At 45.7% G+C, this 23,690-nt stretch overlaps 1 protein-coding gene across 1 annotated transcript in view; it reads left to right on the forward strand.

The window, feature by feature from the left end:
• Positions 1-23,690, forward strand: part of LOC135901764 (E3 SUMO-protein ligase RanBP2-like) — a 163,117-nt gene that overhangs the window by 43,821 nt on the left and 95,606 nt on the right. The window contains exons 13-17 of the mRNA XM_065431613.2: positions 233-362; positions 2,467-2,573; positions 2,671-2,924; positions 15,847-15,967; positions 19,105-19,416. Of these exons, the coding sequence (XP_065287685.1) occupies positions 233-362; positions 2,467-2,573; positions 2,671-2,924; positions 15,847-15,967; positions 19,105-19,416 (924 nt within the window). The remainder of the gene's footprint in view (positions 1-232; positions 363-2,466; positions 2,574-2,670; positions 2,925-15,846; positions 15,968-19,104; positions 19,417-23,690) is intronic.

Here is a 23,690-nt window from a genome sequence, read left to right on the forward strand (position 1 = left end):
AGACTTCGTAAGCAGTGTGGCCACAGTAGAAGTGATCCCAAATGGGCACTTATGGGCCACTCTTAAGTTTTGGGCTCCACAAGCAATTTTAAGAGTAGGAAGCGTATGTTTGCATTAAGTGAACAAGATGCCTATACCACAAAGGACTATAAAGGTGCTCCGTTTATGGCAAATGCATACAATATGAAAGTGGGAGAAAAAACAAACATAAATTCTTTGTCTCTTTTCTCAGGTGCGGAAGAAAATTTACAAGAGCCTTTTTGATGGAGAAGGCACTACATCATGGTTTCTCCATGACCCAACTCTTGTCAAGTGTGCCTTTGAGTTTCCCACCCTTGCAGCCCTTCAGGAGCATGATCAAGGTACGAAAAAATTAGGCTGTAACTTATTACAATTAACTTTCTAAGTATGCGAAGCATACTCAGAATGTGATGATTGGGATTTTTTGACAGCTGCATGGGCGTTCGTCACGGGAAAGCTTGCTCATTCTTGTTTACCATTGTGACCTTTCTATACCTCCCGTCTCTTACAAACTTGCAATTTCGTGTACACTGTCTTGCTTTTGTGCACACAGCATAACTCAAGTTTTCTATTTTTGCATTCTTTCCTTATGACAGCTAGCACTTTGAGACACTGTGTTTGGCTGCAATGTCTTCGAGACTTGCCCATATTTATTTGTCGGGGGACTGTGATACTTCAAAAGTAGGTGAAAAAACAACTCTGGGGTTTATGTGCCAAAACCATGATTGGGTTATGAGGCACGCTGTAGTGGGGGACTCCGAAGATTTGGACCACTTGGGGCTCTTTAGTGTGCACTTAAATCTAATTACACAGGTGTTTTCGCATTTTTCCGCTATCGGAATGCAGCCACCATGGCCGAGTTTTGATCCAGTGACCTCGTGCTTAGCAGGCTAACACCATAGCCACTAAGCAACCCTGACGGGTTAAAGTAAGTGAAGTCTTCCTATAACGCTATAAAGAAGTGAGAGACCGATGGTGGAATCGAACCTGTGTTATCCAGCAAGGCAGCCCACTGCTCTAACCATCAGGCCCCGGCCGCTCGCATGCATCACTCATGTCAATGTTGACATGCGTCGCATGCCAGTGTCCAGTATTTTTCTCTGGTGACAGCTCGCGCTTTGTTAGACTGCGCTGCCTTTGGGATCACCCCTCATTCTTCGTCAGACATACAAAGTGCATGCAGTCTCTAATGTTATTGTGTTAATAAAATTTTGTGCCTCCCAGTGTGGCAAGTTGCAGAAAATCATGGAAATAGGTATTGCGTATTGTATTTTTTAATGTTTGAAGAAAAAGGTAGTTTTTTATCGTTCTTTGTCCAGGAAGTGGGAAGTGTGAGGGAGTGGCACCCCTCAAGAGAATGACATATACAGTGCAACATTTCAATATCTGTTCATTGGAAATTTTCAATAATTGTAAAATTCTTGTGCTCGTAACTTATAATGCACATTTTAACCGAAAAAGTGAGCCTTCAGCACCATTTTAGGGATACCAAAGACTATTTCGTGCTTCATTTATTTGCTCTTGAAAAATTGAATCATTCTTGGAAATTATAGGCTTACTTAAACACGTAATGAAAAATGCAGTTAAGAGGCCTGTTTGCACTTGCCATGCTCCAGATGATGTAAAGATAAAAGGCAATTATGGGTGAAGTGTTGATATTTATTACCAGAGGTGCTACCAGAGCCATAGGGTGCCTATGACTTTGTTAGGCTTCATTATGTTGGGTTAGCTAGCTAGTATTCTTGAAAATGGAGGTCGACGATGCAACTCCTTCAAGTGAAGTACTTTGTGCGTGCTGCTCTTTAAATGGAGCCTCTCTTAAGCGCACATAGATTAGCATCGGAAATGGATTGTTCATCAGGCTTTAAATTAATGAGTAGCAGCTAGGCACAGATGTCAGTGAAACCACGTAACTTGAAGTGCAGGCACGTGGTGATGCTTTACCATGTGTACAGTAATCTGAAATCCCAAAGCAGTTGGGCAAGGCTTGTTTTTCTGATTTTTCATTTGAACGGAAACAATGCACACAAACGAGTTAGTGTTCCTCTCCCTATCTTGTATGCATGCACTGTTTCTGTTCTTAACTAAGGTGGGCTGGTCTTCAAGCTTGTTAGTACTTTACCATGTGTACAGTAATCTGAAATCCCAAAGCAGTTGGGCAAGGCTTGTTTTTCTGATTTTTCATTTGAACGGAAACAATGCACACAAACGAGTTAGTGTTCCTCTCCCTATCTTGTATGCATGCACTGTTTCTGTTCTTAACTAAGGTGGGCTGGTCTTCAAGCTTGTTAGACTTGCAGAACTATTGTTGATGCAAATAAAATACAAACTGGTTGTAGTATATGCAGTCTGTATTTGCAATCCTGTTTTTGTCATGTTTTGTTCGTTAATTATAAATAAATTATAAAAAATAAATAATAATAAATAATATAAATCCTTGTGCAGAGGCACAATGGCTGCACCCTTCATCTCTCAACCATCTTGTCTGGCTGGCTCTGCACTGGAGTTCAATACAAGACAAGAAGTCCAAGGGCACTGAGTACCTCTTTGAGGTAAGCTGGCAACTGCCAATCAATTATCAAAGGCATCAAGATGGTTTGGAACATGTCCTTGTTTTTCATTCTGCTGTTATGCATTTTGTCTGTCCAGGTGAGAGTGTTCGAGAGGCTTCAGCGGGAGCCACATGCATTTAACTCCGGGGCAGCTGAGACGTTGAGTCAGATGGATACATTGGCATTCCTAGAGGCGGCACGGTACTGTGCGGCTCAGTCACTAGGCCGGAAGTCCATGCGACCTTCGCAGGGGCCCTTGGCCCTCCCTCCTCACGTGGGTGTGCAGCTGTGCACAGGGCCACAGGCCGAGTGGTGGAATGCTGCTTACCGTCTACACACCAACACTGCCAGGTGAGCGTGCCATGAAGAGACCACAGTTAGTGGCCGGCCTTGTGCTTTCCTGTGGCATTATACGTGTTAACAGAATTTAGTCTGGGCACATGGGTCTTGGAAACTAATAGTTTCACTGATGATTACGGTGCTTTCTAATGCTAAATTTGAGTGCCGCTATTGGGGTGTTTTGAATTCACGATATATTGTGGCAAAGAATTTGGTTCTGAGCGACAGGATGCTCTTGGGGGCGGTGCCAGACAGCTCGTTTAGCAGCAGCAGACGAAGCATTTCCATCGGTTGTGTCGCTCATTGTTCAGAAAGAAAGCAGGAACATGGGAACGCTTCGCTCGTGTGGAGTGCATTCTCTACAGTTGCCAACCGATTTTTTGGACCTCGCGGAGACCGACAATAGTCGGAAATATTGAACAGTCTGAACAATTCTTTCAGCCAGAAAAATAAAATACATTATGTTTAGAGTGGCTTAAAAATATGTCCAATAATGCTCTGCATAATACTGTGCTTGGAGGCGATCAGATTTACTTGTATTTGCACAAAAATGACGTGGTATCCGTATACAATCTGACGACAGGATCACTGCGTTGGTGATCTGTGACCTCCGTTGCTGGAGATCGCCATGGAGATCAAAGAAACGAGCCATGTTTCTTCGCACCACTTGGCTCTCGTGAGCGCAGAGGAGGTGCTGCCGAACACACAAATCTGAAGATGCAGAAACACACACAAAGATGCGATGTTGTCTCCGAGACATATCTGCTCTGTGGACACACCACATGCACATAGCAACTGAAACTTTAAAATAAAAAAAATGAATAATAATAGATCCCGCATTAAGTGTTTATGATGACAGTGCTGACCAAGAAAAAGAACTAAACAAGAAAAAGTGCTGCCTCCGAGACTGGAGGATGTTGCGCGCTCTCTGTTTAAAGGGTGTGTGCACCAATCTTGGAGGCTATAGAACGGGCCACTGGTAGTCAAGCCTGTGCCCCCAGGAACTGGATAGCATGGCTCGGAACGAACGAAACAGCGCTGAATCCAACAGTAACAAATGCTTCTACTGGACCAGTCATTTGGCAAAATGTGCCACTGTTGTCAAGTACTTTCTCAAAGACTTCAATTTCGGTAATCCAGGGAACACTGCAGTGTCTTTTGATAGAAGTTGGCGCACTAGCGGACATACTTCCCATATAGGAGTGGCCAGTGTGGTAGAGGTTTTTTCTGGGTATGTGCTAGATATGTGGTTCTGTCAAATTGGTGCCTTGGCTGCGAATGTGGCTCAAAACCAGATAGCTCTGAACAAGCTGATTGGAAATCGCCACATTCGTGCCAAAAGAACACCTTGTGCAAGGCTGGCCAGAGGGAACTAGAGGCGGCAATGATTTTGTTTCAGCACTCCCTTTTACTTCACGGCCTCGGATACCCCATCACGCTCTTCGATGGTGACAGCCAGTCATACAATGCCATCAGTGACACGAATGTGCATAGCTTCACACACTGGGAAAAGGGACTGAATTGTGGAACCTTGTACAAAAATACAAAGGGGTGAGCGGAGGGCGTATTGACCCGTTCCGCATAGCAGTTTTCTATAGAGAAACAAGCTGGCACTTTCGATGTCTGCACGAGTGAGTACTGCTTGTTATATGACGACAAAGGGAGTAGTGCCGCTTCTTCGCATATACAGTAAAACCTCGTTAAGCCGTACCCGCTTAAACAGTAGTTGCGTTTTAAAAGTAGTAAAGTCAAATCCCGGACTCAGCAGCCATTGAACATAATGTGTTTTGTATCCGCATAAACCGTACCAGCTTATTGTGCCCGTGTCGGTTAAAACGTAGAGTTTCCACTTTTCGTCGCGCAAACACGGTGGTGCGTCTTCACCGGGCGGCCGGCAGAACAACAAGCCTCAGAGATAGGAACAACGGCCTCCAAGCACCCTATGCGTTTGCACGTGAAGCCACATTAACATCAACATCATTTCGACGCCGTCCCAGAGAGCGTTGTGGCGTCGTGCTAGTGAGGACTCTCGTCATGCCAAAGCTCGGATAAAAAAGACACCGGGTGCTCAGCGTAGAAGAAAAATTTGACATTGTCCGTTCTGTCGAACGTGACACGAAAAATTCAGTGCTGGCACGCGACAGGGATCTGCTGTTGACTACGGTGTGTGGAATTTAAAATGCGAAGTTGCTCGGCAGCGTTGCTGCGAATGTGAAGAGATGTCGGCTACGAGGTTCGAGTTTTTGCCATCGTTGCCTCGGTTGTTACCGAAGTGTCGACTAGCGACAGTGATGAGGATGACACGGAAAGCGACAGCACGGCCGATTTAGGCCCAACATTGGCAGAAGCTGCGCGTTACATCAGCCTCATGAATGCAATTGTCGCGACGAGAACAGGAGCGTGATAACGTAACTCTATTCCAAACGAAAAGTATTCCAAACACCGGAACCCGGCACTGAAAAAGGCGCCCCGGGACTTCTGCTGCACTACTGCGTGCGTGCACGGAGAATACATAACGCCAACAAGGAATCTGCCATACGAGTGTCTGGCGAGAAGAGGGGGCTGGCTGAAAAGCTGGCACGCAGCTTCAGTAAGTTTGAGGCGGCTGTCGTCGTGCTAGGCCGCCGCGGCATCAGATGAAAATAACACTTTTGTCGCGCGAAGTGAATAAGTACTGCATGTTTTTTCCCCTTTCATCGCATTCTCTCCGAGTTCCGTTTTCGACAGGTAAGTGGGCGATCTCGTGCTATTTCGGTTAAACAGTACTACCGTTTAGTATGTACTTCTTCCGAGCTCCGGCCAACTACGGTTTAACGAGGTTTCACTGTAGTTTCTCACATGGTATCTGCACACATCCAATCCAATTTGCTTGCAAACTAACACTCACTCTATCGCCTACGTAGTGAACAGGCGCACACCTTAATTAATGCTCCAAAGCATGGGTGACTGCAACTACACTGACAGCACACTACGGTTCGAAGCTGAATGTTTCATAATGATGCACACAGTAAGAAAGTGACTAGCGATATGTTTTTGCTACGAGCTATGGCAACGTATAGAACAGCTGCGTAACAACCCTTGTGGTCAGCAAGAGCAAATCTATCGCAACTGAGCACGTCCAGGAGCGACAGAAAATAAGCAGTCAGATAGTGACTGTCCTGGGAACATTACTGAGTCAGAAACGTGATGGGCCACTGCTTAAAAATATTTGTTAAATAAAGAATGAAGAGCCAAACACACTGACAGTGATTCAACTCCTCGGAAAAATAGAGATGATAGCCTGGTGTACATTATTAGCCCTGCTTTCATTGGAAGTACAGTATCTACAGCTCACGCTGTTTGGACAAACCATAATGAGCTCGAAAACTGCTTACATGCCCTTTGAAATTGTAGCCAAGGCGTCGCATGTTGTCCACCCAGTCACACTCTATGATATCCACCAAAACAGAGGTTTGCAAAGCCACAGCAGTGTCATGTACATCAATTGTAAACACAGGCAATCGGGCCAGCTGAGGCAAGGAATGGACACGTGACCACGTGATCAAAAGTGTCAGTGCCCACAGGATCTCTGTGAAAAGGGCCAATAAGTGGTAAAGGCTGTCTGACTAATGACTTTATCACCAAGCTGACAAGCTTACTATGGTTAGGCTCTCAAGCCCAATTCTGGAAATGTGGACCATGTGCACACTGCAGTATATTGGTGTCATGCCATCACGGTATGGCTACTGACAAGACACTCAACCACAGCCTTTGTGTCCCCATGGCCCTGATTCGTGGTGCAAATAGAATGCAGCCATTGTAAGGAATGAGCCTCCACCAGAGAGCAAGTACAACTTGCCAGAGGCTGTAAGCAATGTGCAATGTTTAGTTCATTAGAATCTGCTAGACAAGAAGCTTCTACAGAGGTGCCAGAGGGCAGACTCTGAATTCCAGTTAGGCATTGTGAAAGGACAAGAAATGCATAATTTTTGCTCTTGAGACAGCTGTGGCAGAGGCTGTTATGTGTTTCAACTTTAGAAAACATAAGTCATTTGGACTGCATGAGCTGCAGCTACAGCAAATGTGGAAAGGCAGCTAGAGAGCAGTCAAGAAAGTTTTCTGCAGTTGACTTGGTACAGAAAGCATGTATCCTCAGCAGCATCGCAGGCAGCTGTAAAGAAGCGCAGACAAAAGCCTGCTTCAGATTACTTCCCAGGGGCTTTCTGTGCTATTGCAAACATTATTTTCTAGTTTTGATGCCTGAAACGTATATTTTTCAAGTTCTTGTTTTTATTTTCATTTTTCTGTGTTTTTTTTTTTCAATTCAAATTTCGGGACCTGCATTGCATCCCGTTACTAATTCAGGTTTCTTCATTTCATTTTTTTTTTGCCTGAATACTGGTGAGACGGAGAGTGCATGAAAGCTATGATTTAGTGTTCTAGAATGGCTGCAGCATTGTAAGATCTTCTAGAAATAAAGAAAAATTCACATTTGTGAAATTGCAACTTTAGAATTTGATAACTTCGGCTAAAATACATAGTTCACCGTTTTCTGGGCGCACACTATTAGAGCGACAGCTCGCCTACTACAGGTAAAAACACAGAAAACACCTGGTTCCGTGAATCTGACCTTCAAGGCCAGCCTTGGTCAAACTGGGACAGCCTGCCACTACTGGCGGCTGCTGCATATGCCATGCGGGTGCTCGTATCTTGAAAAGGCCAGACCACACGTACGCTTGTGGTTGTGCACAAGCTCGCGTCTATGCGCCATGCTCCTGTCACGCCTCGTTCCTGCTGCGCCTCGCGAGGAATGGTGGTCGGCATTTGCTAAAACAGTGCGCTCACCAGGCTCACTCATAGACGCCTTGGAAGACGCCACTTCGTAATTTGTTATCGACATTGTTTCAGAGATCTTCAATATCTATAAACATACTTGTTATATCTTTAGAACTATTAGGTCAGCACAAATAGGAAAAATTAAGTACTTTCTTGCATGATATAAATCTGCTTCACTGAGAGTTGAATGTACCACTTCGTAGCTGCGTAGCCAGGTCCGCTGATGCGAGGCAGCGCAAGGTCACAATAACTTAGAGGTTCGAGATCACGCTGTGTTTTGACATGTACGAGCACAGAGGAAGGAAGAAACTGACGGAGTGTCATGTGACAATCCTGAAGCATAGTCATAAAAAATTTATTGGAATGGTATGATGGGAAATAGGCCCTCAAGTGATAGGCAAGTGGAAGATTTAGTCGGCTCGCTTTGGTTGCGTTTGCTGCAGGACTTTTAGAATATACGCACATAGTAGGTGTAAACGCATGCCGAGGTTGAGGGAAGGAATTCAAGTTTCTGAAGCAGTCGAGTCTCTGTTATGTCAGTAAGGTAATGCACCGAACCACCATGTGGCTCGCTGCTTAAGCAAGCAGCAGACAGGTGCCAAAGCTGTATGGAACGAAGGTGCCGGTTAATTGAGCGGCACTGTGCCCAACAACCCGCGAGGGCCACGTCAAGGACGACTGGTCACGTTTTGGGGCGGCTTCAGGGAAACGAGGAAACCTTTCACCCTGCAAACATGTGAAGGCAACCAAGCCGCCCTTTTGATGGCGATGCATTGGGTTTGGGGGAATCTTCTGGGAAACAGTGACGTCTTTCGCCCCTGCAAACATGTGCACACAGTCGATGGAGCGTCCAGAGTCCACAGCGACTGCTTTTCTATGTAAAAAAAATTCGTCTTGTGCCCTACGGCCCAACAATAGACTGGTGAGTTGGGGCCCCCGATTAAATTTAAGGCCGTGCTATCCCAGTGCATTTGGCAGGCATTCTCAGATCATGAACAGCAGGTTGCCATTATCCCTCAAGAGAAAAGTGTATAATAGCTGTGTCTTACCAGTACTCACCTACGGGGCAGAAACCTAGAGGCTTACGAAAAGGGTTCTACTCAAATTGAGGACAACGCAACGAGCTATGGAAAGGAGAATGATAGTTGTAACGTTAAGGGATAAAAAAAGAGCAGATTGGGTGAGGGAACAGACGTGAGTTAATGACATCTTAGTTGAAATCAAGAAAAAGAAATGGGCATGGGCAGGACATGTAATGAGGAGGGAAGATAACCGATGGTCATTAAGGGTTACGGACTGGATCCCAAGGGAAGGGAAGCGTAGCAGGGGGCGGCAGAAAGTTAGGTGGGCGGATGAGATTAAGAAGTTTGCAGGCACGGCGTGGCCACAATTAGTACATGACCGAGGTTGTTGGAGAAGTATGGGAGAGGCCTTTGCCCTGCAGTGGGCGTAACCAGGCTGATGATGATGATGATGATCCCAGTGTTATGGCAGATGGTCCCAGTCGACACCGTTGTTCTGCTCAATGCCTTTTCCTCTCAAAAGACTGGTGAGAACTCAATAGCCGTGTCTCACCATGTAGCACCACACATTCTTACAAAATAAGCACGTAAATCTCAAGGAAAGGCGACGATTTCGGCGTTTAAAGTAGAGGGTAATGCTGTTTCTATTTCTTTCACAACGAAAAATGTCCAGCGGAACCTTTTAGTAAGCAAACGCGTGGCAAATAACTGTCCTGGAAACATCTCGTCTCATCCTATGTAGGTGCAGGACAGCGAAACAAGAATGAGCAATATGTACTGGAGTTTATGGTAAACAACACCTGGTTTGACGAAACAATAAACCACGCTCAGGCATACTCTGGATGTGTTTCGAGGTGAGAGCGCCGACTAACTGCGATGGTAAGCGCAAGTGATGCTTTGAAAATTATGTTGGCATGGATCTCGCTCCCCTGTCTTCCACGTTTCAAGGCAACGCATTTGAAGCGAAAAACGAAGCCTGTGGTGGCAAAAACCCACGCATTATGCTTCTTACATGCCTCCATACTTTTGACCATAGTTTCATACAATAAATACTCGAGAACCCTGGCGCTAGTGTCTATGGGAGGTGCTGTGGGAGAACTTGAACCAGCATGGGAATAATGGGAAATATGGATTTCCGTAAACTTCGTCCTTCTGGCTTCAAGCGGCTTTTTGACTTTGTAAACTCATTTTCAGATATGTACTGCGTAATAAATAATTAAACATTATTAAAACCGTATGATGACAGGATTCGAACACAGGACCTCTAAGCACAGAAGCCCGATATTGAAACCATTGCGTCAAGCACGCATGCATCGACAAGCGATGTGAAATGCCTTTATGAATTTATTGTGGGCATGCTAGTGCCTTGAGACGTTTGGTGTATTTCGACTTGGCCACCTTGACAAGCTCAATTGCTGCAATTAGCAGCGATTGTGTGTGTTTGCAGTGTCTTCTGCACTTCGAACAGTATAGAGTACTCTGAAAATTACGACAGTGAAGGCACATAAAGTGTAATAAACAAAGCCACAAGAACGTCTGAATCCACATGCATGAAGATCAAACAAGTCCATTCGCATGGTGGGTCAGTGACTGCAGTGCCAGAGTTTCTTCTATTATATTGTAGGAAACTATGCCTTTGATGGCAGGCACCAGTATGCCACTAATCGACCATGTACAAAACAATCGTGAATGGTTCAGCAACAATGTGGGCCTATTCCTACGTACAAGACACCACGCACCAAGTCCTGGAGAGCGAGAGGGGCGGACTTAGAGGAAGTGGGCTTGCCGAGGCTAGCAGAATCACATGACACTACCTTCTAGTTTTTTTACCTTCTCCATGTGCATGAGCCGTGCCGCACTGTCTGCGCATGCGCCGACGCGTGCTTGCGCATGTTGGCAAGTGTACGTGTAGTCTGGGCTAAAGCGATCTGCGACTCGTACCGTTGCCTCCTATAGACCGTTTCATCGGGCGAGGGGGATAGGGCGCGCGGAGAGCCTTTCCTCCTTTCTGGCTTAGGTGATCCGGCGCGGCGCTGCTTGAAAGTATTGCTATCGCGTGCTGCAGAACGATTTCTTGATGTTTTAGATCCTACTCTGTGAAATTTACGCCGTGTCCGTTCATATAAGGTCGGCAGGGAAGCCTTTCGGTGCATCGGTAACTACAATAGGCGGAAATATCTTTTGGGGGCGCGAAAATGTGACGCGTTTTATAAGCCGCGGTGTACGCACATTATCAGTCGTGGTGTGTGTATGTGTTGTGAACTGTTTTGCTTATATCGGTTTTATTTCAGCAAAGAAAACCGGTGTCTCTGTATTAGCAGCATGAAATGGTAAATCTGTTCAATATCTGATCACTTGGTATAGGAAGTTAAAACATAAAGCATAATAGCGCATGCTCGTGCACGGCCAACCTAAGGCAACCACGAAACATCTAAGCGGCAGGCGCAATCAAATATTTGTGATGCACCAGCATCGTTCTCGCGCATTTCAAGTCTAGTAAGCTTGAAATTACCATATGTCTACGGTAGCCTTCTTGCATGAGGCCGATGGTGCTGCTCAACACAGCGATCACTGCGGTTGGTGATCCAGCACGGTACATATGTAAGTTGTGCGCTTCGGCATTGCCTTTTTGGCCTGCATACAGCCATTATATATGAGGGATCGCATAAAAAGAATGCGATGCCTATTTTTGAGGACAAAATTTCCGTAATGCGTGTGAGTGCGTCGTAGAGAACGGAACGAACACAGCCGAAAAAGAAATTCGGTTATCATCCTCTTTCTAGAAAATCAAGAGAAAACGGGCTAACGCCACAACAGGGCCTCGCATAGTCACGCCGCACAACGTTTATAAACATATAACCGCTGATGCGGTATGCTTGGACCATGCGGTATATAGAACAAAGATATATGTAATCCAGCACCTACCACTGCTTAGGACGCTTGCGCAGTTCGTAAACAGTCCTTTTGCTGGACAAGCGTAATTTAGACTGTAAGATATGCTGCTATCACTTGCCAAAACTATTTTATTCAGGGACGGAAACCTCATCCATCGAACCAAGTAGTCACACTATGTAACCTGCTGCGAACAGTTTGAACGCTTGTCAAAGTATAACATCACAGCTCCTATCGTAGCAGAACGGTACCCACGCTCACGCTTTACTATCGTCGCGTATGTTTCATGGCTCCTAACCTGCAGCTTAGAAATCGAGCATAATACTGCAATAAGGTCACATTAGTGACTGGAACATTCAGAAATACACAATTCATCTCCGAGGCTGATTGTAGACTCGAATATGTGCGCACACATCGCGCTGCGTGTTCCGTCCACCTCAACGCCAGCAGAAATTCCGGCCATGACGCCTTAAACCACTTCAGCACGTCTCACAGAACCGTTTACCACGTAGATGACGCACGTCATACTAAGCAGGCCACACCACTGCGAAAACAGACGCCAGAACCCGCCGCCGAGCGTATACCTGCCATGCAAAAGACTGCTTTCATCCAAGCCAGTATGGCGCTGCTCATAGGCGGCGCCACTGCGCTCACAATATGGCGGCGCCTACGAAAAAACGGTCTATTTTTCAGTGCCTGGGAGAACACTCTCCCCAGGCCGTCGGGCATCTGCATCGCCGCCACTCGCAGCTGCCGCGTGGTAGCATTGTGTAAGTAGAATACAAAAAGCTGGTCCTGACCGGCTGCTCGCAGTATGAAGCTCACAAATTCTTGTTTGCATCAGTGTTTGATTACATTCCTGTTTTTCTCAGGCTTTTGCAAGTGCGTATTCCGCATGTAGTCTGCCCCGCCGCGATGACAGTGCGAAACTTGCATTTGTATTTGATAGCATTCATTTTTTTTTCTCAGACTTTTGCACGGACGTGTTGCACATGCAGTCTGTTTGGCCACGCAACAGTATGAAACGTTGAATAAATGTCGAATTCGTATTATTCTCTTTCAGGCTTTTGCATGCATCTGTTCCGTATACCTCAGTATGTGATACTGTTGTGTACCAAATCTAACGGAGAGAAAAGCGACTGTCGAGTTGTTGCTCCATGAATTATACCAGCTGCCGTTGGTGTACGAGAGAGGTGGCTTGCAGTAATCAGGCGGGGTAATTGGTCACCTAGTACAGCTTCAAAGTACACTAGAGTATGCGGCCGCTGTTTGAGAACAGAAGACTTAAGAGAATAAAAAAAATTGGATTTCAGGTTCTGCAGAGCTTCATGTGTTGCAGGAAGTGCGTGGCTGTTTTTGTTTGTTTTTGTACTGCTTTGAGTTCCTAAATGATGAAATCGCACGGCACAACTCCCCATTTTCTGTTACCAGCTGTGGCTTCCTTGCAGTGGCAACAAATGTAATTCTAAAAAATTTTATGAAGAAAATGTGGCATCACATACCGCTTCTGAATGAGTCTAACAACATTACGTGCCGTTTAGGGCATGCACTCCCAGCTTGCATGTAGTCTGCTACACGAGTGGACAGTAGTGCACACAGGCGCTCTTTCAGCACCCAAGCTTTCCCATTATATGCTGGCAAACACTGCTCTCAAAAATCGAAGCGAACACAACGGTGACAGAACAATTTTCCATGCATGGGATTCCAACTCTCGTATCGGCGCAGCTGACAATGCGTGAACGCATCAAACAGCAATAGCCGCGAACAACACATGCATCTAAAATGGGCCGGTTGCCCAGAGCAACAAGTCCTTCAGGGTTTGTGTTTACAAAAGTTTTTATTGTACTTGAAACAATGCGAATAGTTGAAAGTTCAGCCATTTCACAGCTGCAAATACAGTCGCACCCTGCGTTTTCATGAGTGACGATGATGCTACTGCGGTGCGAGGCGGCGAAATTGGGCACTAGAGCCGACGGCCGACTCCCTTGGTTCTCTGCTTTTCCCAGGCACAGAAAAATAGAGGGTACACTGGTTGTACAAAGTACACTGAGTGCTGGGAGCTTCGTCTGCGCTCTGTTTTCGACACTTAGTTAGCGTTGAAGCGAGACACAGCAGGAAGATCAGTTCGCTCGTTTCTGGGGCTGCGCCGAGCAGCGTCTTTGTGTTTTCTTGTGATGCAATTGTAGATGCGGTAGTTGCTGACGGCACTGAGCAGTGTCTATGACCTTTCTCAAGCAAGCAAAACTGCTATCTATCGCTCGACAAAATTGGTTTGATCGTGTTCAATCACGGCAATATTTTTAGGAGTTTGTACTACAGGAAATACTAATTTTTTATAACCTCATTGCTTTTCTGGGCCCATGCTCACCAATAAAGCTGCTTCTCTTTCCTGTGTCCTTGCCTTGAAGGCAACGATAACACCGCATAAAAACCTTCATTGTCCTTGCCTTGAAAGCAAGGACAATGCGGCAGGGGCTGTCGCAACAGTGTGACGAAATTGCTCTTCTCACGCCTCTCCACTCGTATTGCAGAACCAGGTGCTGTTAACTTACATGCAGATGTGAGAACACTCTCAATTGCCAATTGCACTGCTGCTCCTTGTAGCCACCTCCTAATTGAAAAATAAATCCTGTGATGCATCAATGCAAGTTTTGCTATGGCAAGGAAACTTCACTATTATGCTAATGAGCTTGAAATTGTAGTTTTTAAGGTAACATTCAGCTTCATTTCACTCAAATACTTGATCAACGCTCTGTTGAAAATGTAAGGCAAGTGTCGTTATGCAATGTGTAGCATGGCTCCTAATATGCTCGTAGGCATTAGAGGTACAACACACTTGTTTGGATACGACAGTTGTAGTTTTGTCCAAAAGGCAAGGTATTGGAACAGTGTGATGGAAACAAACTTGCTGTTTCCGTTGGGCCCAGTATCCTTTTAGTAATGACACGGCAGACGGGAGCTTTTTACATGCAACACGGACTTCATACGACGATTTACATACACGCGGACTAGAATTCGGAAGTCGTTTGTCCTATATAAAGATGTGCCTAGCACTCGTGCATCACTACTCGCCAGTGTGCGTCGTCGTTGTGGTGACCATGACAGTTGTCGTTGTGTAGTGCGTCGATGCGCTGTCTGACACTTGAAGACAGCTGGTGTGTTGCTTGCGACGGCCACGTCTACGCCATCATCATCACGCTGCACCTTGTCGTGACGTGGAAGCAGGAGAACAGCAGGCCGGCAGAACACCAGGCCACTGACTTAGCTGGCCCGTAACGCCTCGGCTGCTAGAACGTCAGGCTCGGTCGGACAGGTAGCTTAGGTGCCCCGGTGCCCAGCAAAAGGCACTGCACCAGGCCGCTATAACAGCAGCCGCTGATGCACAGGAGAGCTCAGCCACGAGCGGGATCTCCAACCAGGTCCGCACGTAGAGCAGGACACCCGGTCGCCAATCATAGAGCCGTGAACCGCCGTTCTGCCAGCTGCCGTTTGAGACTTGCGCTCGCTCTTATGCTCTGCTCGGTCTCGCACTGCTTCCTTGTTGGTGGCACATGGTCTTCCGTAATCACCATTGCCAATTCTCTTCTTCTTGTTGCCACAACACAATCATCATTGTAAGCTGGTCTTGTCACCGCCACACACCACTATCCACATCATCACAAACAGCTAATTACTGCAGATTAAATACGAAGTAAACTTAGTCGATTTATCGATCATGTAAACTGCTTTAAAGATCGTGTACTAAATCAACAAGCGTGGAGTACCCGCGCGCTGACAAACATGACCTCCTCCCCTCCCCCCTCCCGCAAGAGAGAGGGAAGATGCAGCACATCAAGCCACCAACCTGCTTTCCTAACACTGTATTGCACATGACAGCTGCAATCTTATCACTCTGACTTTATATGGAGCCTCACGTTGATGCCAACACTGGAAATTTGCTTGAAGTGCCCATATTATTGCCATTGCAATAAATAGCATGTTTTGGCCTATTTTGGAAGCATGACCACCTGTTTGCATTTTCCCCTTCTGTTAATATCGTAATTAATGACGTCCATTTTATACCTTTTATATATTGAGTAGACTTTGTATTGTTTACAATTTGTATACATTTGCTGTGATATTGGGCATGTAAAATGAAACTTCGTATTTAACGGTGCATCACTGCAACTGGATGGTATATTCTTGCCTCTCCGTTGTTTGCTTAGGGACCGAATGGCTGACTTTAGGCGCCTTCTGCAAAGAGGGCTTGAAGTGATCCGTGGAATTGGAAACCATAGCATGGACCTTGCTCTGGTTGTTCACTTGGCTAGGACATTTGCAAAAAAGGTATGTTTCACAACATTGCTTTGCAACAGTACACAAGAGTGAGACAATAGAACCTTCTTTTTTAGAAAATATCTTTTAGGAAATAAATGGGGGGGTGGGAGGAAATGTGCTAACCGTGAAAACGCATGTTTTGAAGTCACTAATAATTTGGCAGACTGATCTGTAGTTCACAATTACATAAAGCAAAGTGTTGTGAGATTGTTGCAGAACGAGACACCAATACGTGACAAACTGGTGGAGTGAAGCGGCGCCAAGTGTGTGCTCTTGTTCTCCTGTTGCGTAATGTTATAAGATGGTGATGGGTTACTGGAAGAGTGAAACACCGTGTTCACTTTTTGCTGTCTGCAGCAGGAATGGCAGCACATTTGGGTTATCGCCTATTAAAAGCGTGCAGTCTGCTTCCATTTGCACCACGCCTCACATGCTGTTAAATGGATAGGTGAAGATGCTTATCGCAGTAGGGTTGGCAGCAATAGCTAGGAATCGGTTGTGCAATGACTCGCTGGATTTGCTGGTACTTGAGATGTGTGTTGCCATGTGTAGACTTTCGAGGAGGGACACGGCCTCCGAAAGCCATAAAAAATTACTAAAAGCTTTATTTTTTTTAAATTGCATGTTTGGGCTGATATGTCAGCTAGCTTTTCTGTAATTATCAGTGCTTAATTTGCCATGAAACTACTACTTCAATGAAATACAGTGGATGACCAATAATTCAGACTCCAAAGGGAACGTAAATAAGTCCGAACTATAGAATGCCCGAAAAATCAAATGGATTGAAGAAAGATCACTTTATTTACCTTTCAAGGCATCTGTGCACAGGAGAAGTGGTTGATGCATTGCTGCATTTCCACTTACGTGCGACGAAGTCTGCCTGTATTTCTGCCAGATTTGAGTTTTGCTGCATGCCCATGCAAGGACTGCAACAGCTTATGTGAAAGGCTCCGGAGCACACAGCATATCAGCCGAGTCAGTGTCACTGTTTGACGGTGGGAGAACTTGCTCAATTCTTGCATCATTGTTCAGCTCGGCACACGACAAAACCACGCTGTCAACATCTGCAAAGTCTTCAAGTCTAACGACGGCAGGAACCGGCACACTGCAGCCCAGCAGGTCATCAATGATGTCCGCATTCGAGCTCTTTATGATAAGTGGCAATTCAGCCTCTTCAGCTGCAAAGTCGGGCTCATTCGGACTGCGACTCGAGACTCATCTAGAGTCGGACTACGACGGCACTGTTGGGGCCATTTGATGTGGCCTATCTATAAGCTCACGAGTAAGACTTGTTGGAGCCAGCAGAGAGCTTAGACAAACAGGCAAAGCATGGCAGAATGCTGTGTGCAAGGCAAACTCAACAGAATGGCAATAGCAGGCCATATGCCGGGGTACCGGAAAAGGATATGATGATCGCGATGTTCATGTGACCTGACAATTCAGGCAAGCCTCCAAGATTGGCACTTGTAGTTAAGTCTTGGAAGCGTAAAGCAGCTATCAAGGCTAGGCCTCAGAGATTACCATCTAGCATGCAAACTCTGAGGCCATACTTGGTGTCTCGTCGAGATTGCCAGAGGACATAATGCTGACAGAGTTGGTGTGCACTAGAGGCATGGACGGAGTCCGGATAATCGAATGTAGAGCTGGCGGCTGTCCGAAATATTGCTCATCTTTACACATATAAGTCTATGGGGCCATTGGTGCTGCCACGAAGCTGTGTGGATTATTGATGTCCGATTTATCAGATGGCGACTGTATATAACAAGCCGTGGCGGCGGCGCGTAATTGCTGGAACAACCGTCACTTTGACTGAGTGCTGTTTCTGCGCAATATAACCGACTGACACCAGCTTGGTTCCCCCCCACCCCCCCACCCCTTGAATTGCTGCACTTTTGCCGCCCTTTGTGGCAGCAGCGACAGTGCGGTGAATGCATTATTCGCTTGTGATTGGGAAGCTTGTGGGGGCTTTCCAGTTTTCTGCTTCCTCGGAAGCAAAGCTGCTTACATTTCTTGGGCCAAAGGATGAGTTAATTATAAAATTTTCTAAATTAACAAGGTATTACTCAATTTTTTAAAGATATCTTTTGTGGGGTTCTCACCCATGATCAGTTGTTTGCTGTCTGACCGAGCATTTTAAAATAGTCGGCAATCGCCTCAAATTGTTTCAAAAAAAAAAAAGAAGAACAACGAACATAAAAGCAATATTTACTTTGCATAATATTTTTACTGGTCAAAACGAAACACCTGACAGATTAAGAAATTGTAGATCAACTCTGGAGAGTGTCTACTGCTGATCAAGATGTAGAAGAGGAAGGGAAGGACATAACAAGGCTTGTAGCCGAGAAAGTAGCAACTCCTCAAGCCTTGGAATACATACAATGCCTAAAGAACTATTTTGAGCAAAATACTATGACAGCAGATGAAGTGAACAGCCTTGTAATGATGAGACATGTATTGTCTCCATCACCAAAGCTGTTTAACATACAGTGCAGTCGAAGCTTACAAGCTTCTTTCAGGGGAGGAATAAATGCATTCTTTATCTGTGTTTGTGACTTGTAATTCACTCTGGTTATAACAGACCCATTTAGTGTTTACAAAGGTCTGTTGTAACAGTATTACTTGTACTACATACTTTTTTTCCAACAGCTCAAAATCTTATTCACTCTCAAGGTCTGTTATAATGAGGTTATACTTTATCTTGATTTACATGTACCCAAGTTATTGATAGCTTGTTGCATTTTTGTTATGCAATGCTTAGGAGACGCTCGAGCATATGCAGCGCCATGTTTTCTTGTCCAAAATTTGTAAGCATTAAACTTGGTGATAAATTTTCTGATCTTCAATTAGAAATCTACTATTTAGTATTCACACACCTCTAATTTTTTCTTGTATATTGGACTTCGCATTTCTCACATGTTTTTAAGGTTGCCCATGTAACATGCTGGGATATTATCGTGTGACGATTTGGAAAGCAAACAAAATGGTGCTTTTATGAAAGGGCGATTTTTAACAATATTGAGAGGGCAAGCAAACTGTTGCCTTTTCAAACTTACAGGATTGCGCTCCAGCATGTTGCACTGGAATGAAAACCTTGAACTTTGGTGTGCATTGCATTATGACATTGTCCTCATGGTTCTGGTTTACAGTCGTCGTCCAGGCGTGCTGATGGCCTGGAGGAGGAGTCTAAGGCCCTAGAAGACAGGGCGGCACACTATTGGGAAGTTGTTCTTTCTATGCTGGAAAAGTCTGGCAGCACCAGCAGCCCACTGTCGGCATCGCGCCGGCTATTTTGTGTGTCAGCCAGTAGTGCCCTGACAGGGCCACAGGAGACAAGGGCCCTCAAGCAAGAAGCCAAGATGTTTCTGGCTGTGCGTGCTATGAATGCAGACTGTCTGGACGAGGCTGCTGAGATGCTCTCCCAGTTGACCACTGCACAGGCTGCCTTTTACACTGCTCTCGTAAGTCTTCCACACTGCTGTTACATGTATTGCGCTTAGGGATGTTGCTTTCTATTTTCCTGACTGCATTATAAATTTGCTTCAGCGGGCTAAATTTCTGGTTGATCTCAACAGTTTGTGTTGCTGCTGTTCAAAGTGTCTCTAGAACAGCACAGACAGTCTTTCAGTAAGATGCAGTAATGTGTGCATTCCACTCCTAGACCACTCATAACGTAAACACTTACAGTGCAGGACCGGATATAATGCGGTGTTCTCTGACTGCTGTTCATCGTCTCATAGAACTCCGTGTATGTTCATGCCACTTATAGTGCATCCATGTAAGACGAAATACTAGTTTTAATGCAGTTGCCAGGAAATCCCGCAGACAAGCGAGGCAGCAAGCGCACTTCTCAGTGAGGCGTGCTGGCCAAGTAGAGAGCAATGAGGGCGATGCAAAAGAAGAGGAAGAGGCTTGGAGCGAGTAAACAAACGGAGGGGCGGAAAAAAAAAATAAAAGTGGCAGTATTGCTGGCTGTGCAGGTGTGCGGTGGTTTCCTAGGCCACGAGAAGCCTTTTGCGTTTGCCGCATCGAATGCATGTGCGTTGCCACTTTTTGACTAACGATTTGTGAATTGTCGGTGAGGCTTTGAAAATGAATTTCGACCGTTAAATCAATTTGTTGTTTTTGCCAACTCCACAAACATGGAAAAATCTGTTGAGGCAGTTAGTGCGTTTCGCACTTGCCTGTTGCAAAGTGCAGATGTCATGTGTGGGATCTTGACTCTGCAACGCTGTCAGTTTAAACTGTGCTCCGCAAATTCCTATTTTGAAACATTCTCCGCGCTAACTTTCATCATTCAAGGGACACTAAAGCGAAACCATAAATCAGTTTAGACTAATAAAGAATTGTTGGAGAACTCTGGAGGCAATCATTTCAATATAATAGTTTGATTATTAGATGAGAAAATGAAGGTCGAAGTATCAGTATTTGAATTTCATGCCAAAACCCCGGCACTGGTACGTCAGTATGATGTCGGGGATTCCAAAGAATTTTTTCGCATTTGGGCCGCATTGGCTGACTAAACGTTCCCAAAGCTTGCCATGTTTAATATTTGGTTCTTTTAGAACACAATGTAGTCAATCTTTACCACTATATACTTAAGTAGGCCCTAGAAGTTGCCATCAATATCCATGACGTCACAGCGACCAGGTGCGGGAGCTTCAAGGAGGCATTGCCACCTGTCTTTCGCTCTTTCGCTTTTTCTGGCTTACCAAGCGTCTTATCGTGGTAAGAGTGGTGTTTTTGGTGTCGTAGAAAGGTAATTTACTGATGCAGAAGAAATAATTTTTCTCTTTAGTGTCCCTTTGAGGTATGCACACATACCAGCTTTGCTATATGCATTTGTGATATTTGCTGGCTGATCACCCGTGACTGATAACCCGTATTGTGAGTTCATATGAGGGCATTGAAAGACCACTGTGTAGCCATTTGGTACAGCGGGAACTATAGTATGTGGAAGTTTCTCTTGACTGCACAAACATGCAATGCGCATCATCAGCTGTGATGTGTGTGTGTTGCCAACTGTTTTAGCTTAAGGGGGGACGTAGCTTTCGCACCTCGACAAATGGCCAAAAGATTGAATTTTTGAAAATTACATTTGCAATTTTTATTACTCTTTTTCTATCCGATTCCGAAATATCATCACTGCAAACCACGTAGAAGTGCTCTAAAAAAATTTTCATCAGCCAAGGTGGGGAAAAATTTCGCGCGCGGAAATAAAGAACAGCATTTTTCAAGCCACAGCATCTCCGGAACGGTGCAACGGAGCGCCGCTATCTTGGTCTCGTTGGAAAGCGCATTTCTCAGCCTTCAAATTTGTCGCTTCAGCTACGTTCTCCATGCAAAAACAAGCACACAAAAAGCAAATGATTGAAGGCCGTGCCGGAGTCTGCGATTGGCCGTGCCCGCCACGTGACTCCAGCGTTCGCCATTGGTCCGGCGCTCGCGTCGTCTGCTCGGCTCTTTGCACGTCATGAGTCTGGAAGTCTCCACTGGCTGTAATCTCGACATGTCAAAATGGGCGCTACGCAGACATCGCAGTAGCATGGCCGATCTCTGCGTTTGTGGACGTCTCAGGCCTGCAGCTAAGCATACTTGTCCACGTCGCCGATGCTATCGCTACCAAAATTGGTGCGCGGAATCCGGACACGCGGCTAAGCCTTTCGGCACTCGGTGTTACGGACCAAGCACATCGCGCACACAATCCTCGGACCCGCCGCGAAGCATTTCGCGCATAGGAGTCTCCAACTCGGCGATCAAGCACCATCGCGCGCGTATATCTCAGACCCTCGCCTAAGCACAAGAAATAGGCATCGGCACCTCCGACAGCGCAATTACGAAGTACATCGTGCGTCGGCACCTTGACCTGCGCGGCTAGGTACTTTGCGGTTCGGGACCTCGAACTGCATGACTAAGCACATCCGAGTGTCGACTACTCGAGCCCGCGACTAGGCATTTCCCTAATCGGTACCTAGGACTGCGCGGCTAGGTACTCCGTGCATCGGTGCCTCGAACTGCGCAACTAAGCACATCAAATGTCGACTCTTAGAGCCTGCAACTAGGCATTTCACACATCGGCACCTCGGACTGCGCTGCTAGATACTTCACTCGTCAGCACCTCGATCTGCGCGAATCAAAGGGCAGAGACCCAAAAAGTCACCTGTAAGCAAAGACAGCAAAAACTACAATAATGGTGCATTTTGAGAGATGGGAACTGTTCCAAAAACTTTGAGAGACGTTTTCTCAAAAGTGTGTCTTGGGCACTCTGCATTGTCTGTGGAATTGGTAGCATGGGAATGCCTGGACCAGTTTTGGTCCTGTTTGTTTTTATGTATTCTCTGAAGTGTGCTTGAGGATATGACAGTCTTCAATATCTTGCTGAGGGCTTAGTTATTATTCTGCATGCTTATTTGTGAATAGCAAGTTCTGGTACAATTAGAAAAAGTGAACATAATGTTCTGCGTAAAAAAAAAGATAAAGCAGTTAAAAAAATTTTGGAACGGTTGTACCTTGTAGTGCTGTTTTGAGCAAGGATTAAAACTACAGGCAGCTCCCTGGCATGTTTTGTTACAGTGCCAGGTTTTCCACAAGCGGAACACATGTAACATTTTGTAACTTGAAAACTAGTCAAGGTATCGTAATGAAACTGCATATTTCTTTATTTCAGACACTTTTGAATGTGGCTGCCAAATTTCGTTGCTCTAGGTCAAAGAACAAAAAAGTTAGCTCTGATCGCCACCTCCCCCCTTAATTGCTTTCTATTAAGCGAAGAACAGTGGAGTCTCTTATCAGCGTGAATTGGAAAATGTTCTATGTGATCTCTTGGCACAAGAACTGATACATAAGAGTGCTTGTGTATGGCCAACCTAATGAAATCCCGTAGCATCTAAGCACCAATCATTACAGAACATTTGAGTCAGCCACGGGCATTGTTCTCACGCATTTCAGGTCTACTAGACCTGAAATCGCTGCAGTCAAACCAGACTACATCAAACCCATTTACATCGAATAATTCTGTATATCGAAGAATCTCCGAACGCGGTATAGTTACAATGAGCATATATTGCAAAAATTATGCTTGCATCGAACAAAAACAGCAGCGACTCCCGATATACCGAACGACAAGTGGCGCAAAAGTGCCCCCAGAAGTTGGGTCTCCCTTGTGCCGCCGGATTTCCCCACCACCGCGGCTCCATCAAACCACTCTCCCTACCTTGATCGCACTGCGTCATGCTAGTCATCGACACTACCCTGCAATAAATGATCCTGGCCTGCCTACAGCGCTTACTTAGCCAATCAGAGACTCTTGTGCTCTCGTCGTGCAAGATGGCGCAAGTTACGCAAATGCGAATTGTCTTGCTGCTTTTTTGGTTCAGTGTGTTTGTGCCTTGTTGGCCTTCTTCCGCAGTGTTGCCGTGATGAAGCGGCAGAATTTTCTTTTGGCCACAAAGCTTGAAATGATAAATCAGGTTGAACGCGGTGAGAAATCCGATGACCCCACCACATGCAAGATTCCGAGGTGCACTCTCAGCACGATCTTGAAGAATAAGGGGGAGATTAAGGCTAAAGTGGACAAGCTCGCAACCTGGTGCCCGTGGCGCCCGACGCGTACGCACAGCCGTGTACAAGTGGTTCATCTGTTCGGATAGGTGCGACGAAGCCGTTGCCGGTGTTGCCGAAGTTTGGAACGAGCTGTCAGAATTTCCGGAAGCCATTGACGAGTCAACATTCAACG

The sequence above is a fragment of the Dermacentor albipictus genome, chromosome 1 (genome assembly GCF_038994185.2).
Source record: "Dermacentor albipictus isolate Rhodes 1998 colony chromosome 1, USDA_Dalb.pri_finalv2, whole genome shotgun sequence".
NCBI classification, from domain to species: Eukaryota; Metazoa; Arthropoda; class Arachnida; order Ixodida; family Ixodidae; genus Dermacentor; species Dermacentor albipictus.